Below are 1525 nucleotides of genomic sequence, written 5' to 3' on the forward strand. Positions count from 1 at the left end.
CAACATCCTTGTAAATCTTTTCTGATAGCTATCTTGCGTGAAGGATTGGGCTGAATTCACAACTCTCTGTATGTTCAATATAAGTAATGTATGATATATCCTATATATTCTCTTGTGGTATAGAAATGCTACAAAATGTAACTCCCATTCTTGGCCTCATTCCCAACCGCCCCCAAACCCATTCCAGTTCAAACCACATTGCCAATCTCCATCACCAATCCCTACCCGATGTGACCCCTCAGAATCCGTGCTGCCAGTTAGGACCAGTTGGCTGTTGGTGCAGTACCTGCTCCTCCTGTAGCTGTTGGTATTTTTTGGTTTTACTCTGCTTGTAGTAATCCATGATCATCATGGCCGCATAGATTTTCCCGATTGTAAGGTCAGTGGCTGGAGAAGAGAAAGGGGCTGGGTTACTCCTGAGATTTCTCATACACATATACACTGTAATTGAATTGAATTAGGTCTATCGTCACATGTACTCACACGAGTACACTGAAAAGTTTTACAAGTCGCTGCATATGGCGCCATCTTAGGTACAAGGTACCTAGGTACAGATTCTTCAGCACAAGTTCTTAGGAAAAAAAATTTAGAAAAATAAAGTAGTAAAAAGTTTGGAGTAACAGTCCTTCCACAATGATATAATTTTAAAAATTAAAAGAGAATTTAAGACTGAGAAATCAGAGGTAAATTATAAAATCGCTGCCATATTATATTGAGCAGGGAACATTCATCGGTCACTTAGTCTATAAGTGAGCTACTCAAGGCAGATCTGTAGCCCAATATCTGGTAATTGTTGAAACTGTCAGCCAAAGCCATGGGCAGGAGAAGGGATGAAATCTGGAGTGCCTTATGGATTCCAAGGTCGGAAGAGCATCAGGCTGGATCAAGGAGTTTGAGATCAGGAGAGGAGACTCATCATAAAGGGGTCATTTTTGCAGCACTTTGGAGAATCAGTGTGGACTTGTTGGGCTGAACGGCCTGTTTCCACACTATAGATGTTCAATGACATTCCATGGAATTTTAAATGAGCTTTTCGGATGCATTTAAGAAAGTTATGGTCTAGGAAAAGCGATGTTTCACTTACGCATGTGGATTGGAACCAGGAGGTCTAAGGTCTTCTGAGGGAGATGAGGCCAAATAGTCATAATCTCCTTTCGTAACTCTGCATCTAACTGCTGCTTATCAGCTCCACCTGAAAGACGGGTTTATTCAAGAACAGCATTATAATGTGTATCTCAAAGTAACCCAACCCTACAAAGACAGCTCACAGTGTACAGATATCTCCCTGAGAGACAGAGCGAGAGAGAGAGGAGCGAGGACTGAGAGACACAGTCCATGTTACTAGCTCAGTATCTCCATGTTACACTGCAGTTACCAGCGGTGTTCCGCAAGGGTCTGTTTTGGGACCATTGCTGTTTGTCATTTTTATAAATGACCTGGAGGAGGGGCTAGAAGGTTGGGTGAGCAAGTTTGCGGATGATACGAAAGTCAGTGGAGTTGTTGACAGTGAGGAAGGATGTATCAG

General features: G+C 42.4%; 1 protein-coding gene across 1 annotated transcript in view; it reads right to left on the reverse strand.

Moving 5' to 3' along the window:
- Window positions 1-286: 286 nt before the first annotated feature.
- LOC122546864 (probable voltage-dependent R-type calcium channel subunit alpha-1E) overlaps window positions 287-1525 on the reverse strand; it is a gene marked incomplete at its 3' end in the record, with an annotated part of 2396 nt that continues 1157 nt past the window's right edge. Inside the window, exons 2-3 of the mRNA XM_043685481.1 lie at window positions 1085-1192; window positions 287-387 (exon numbers count right to left, since the gene is read on the reverse strand). Coding sequence (XP_043541416.1) covers window positions 287-387; window positions 1085-1192 — 209 coding nt within the window. The remainder of the gene's footprint in view (window positions 388-1084; window positions 1193-1525) is intronic.

This window comes from Chiloscyllium plagiosum, unplaced genomic scaffold (assembly GCF_004010195.1).
Source record: "Chiloscyllium plagiosum isolate BGI_BamShark_2017 unplaced genomic scaffold, ASM401019v2 scaf_10316, whole genome shotgun sequence".
In the NCBI taxonomy this organism is placed as follows: domain Eukaryota; kingdom Metazoa; phylum Chordata; class Chondrichthyes; order Orectolobiformes; family Hemiscylliidae; genus Chiloscyllium; species Chiloscyllium plagiosum.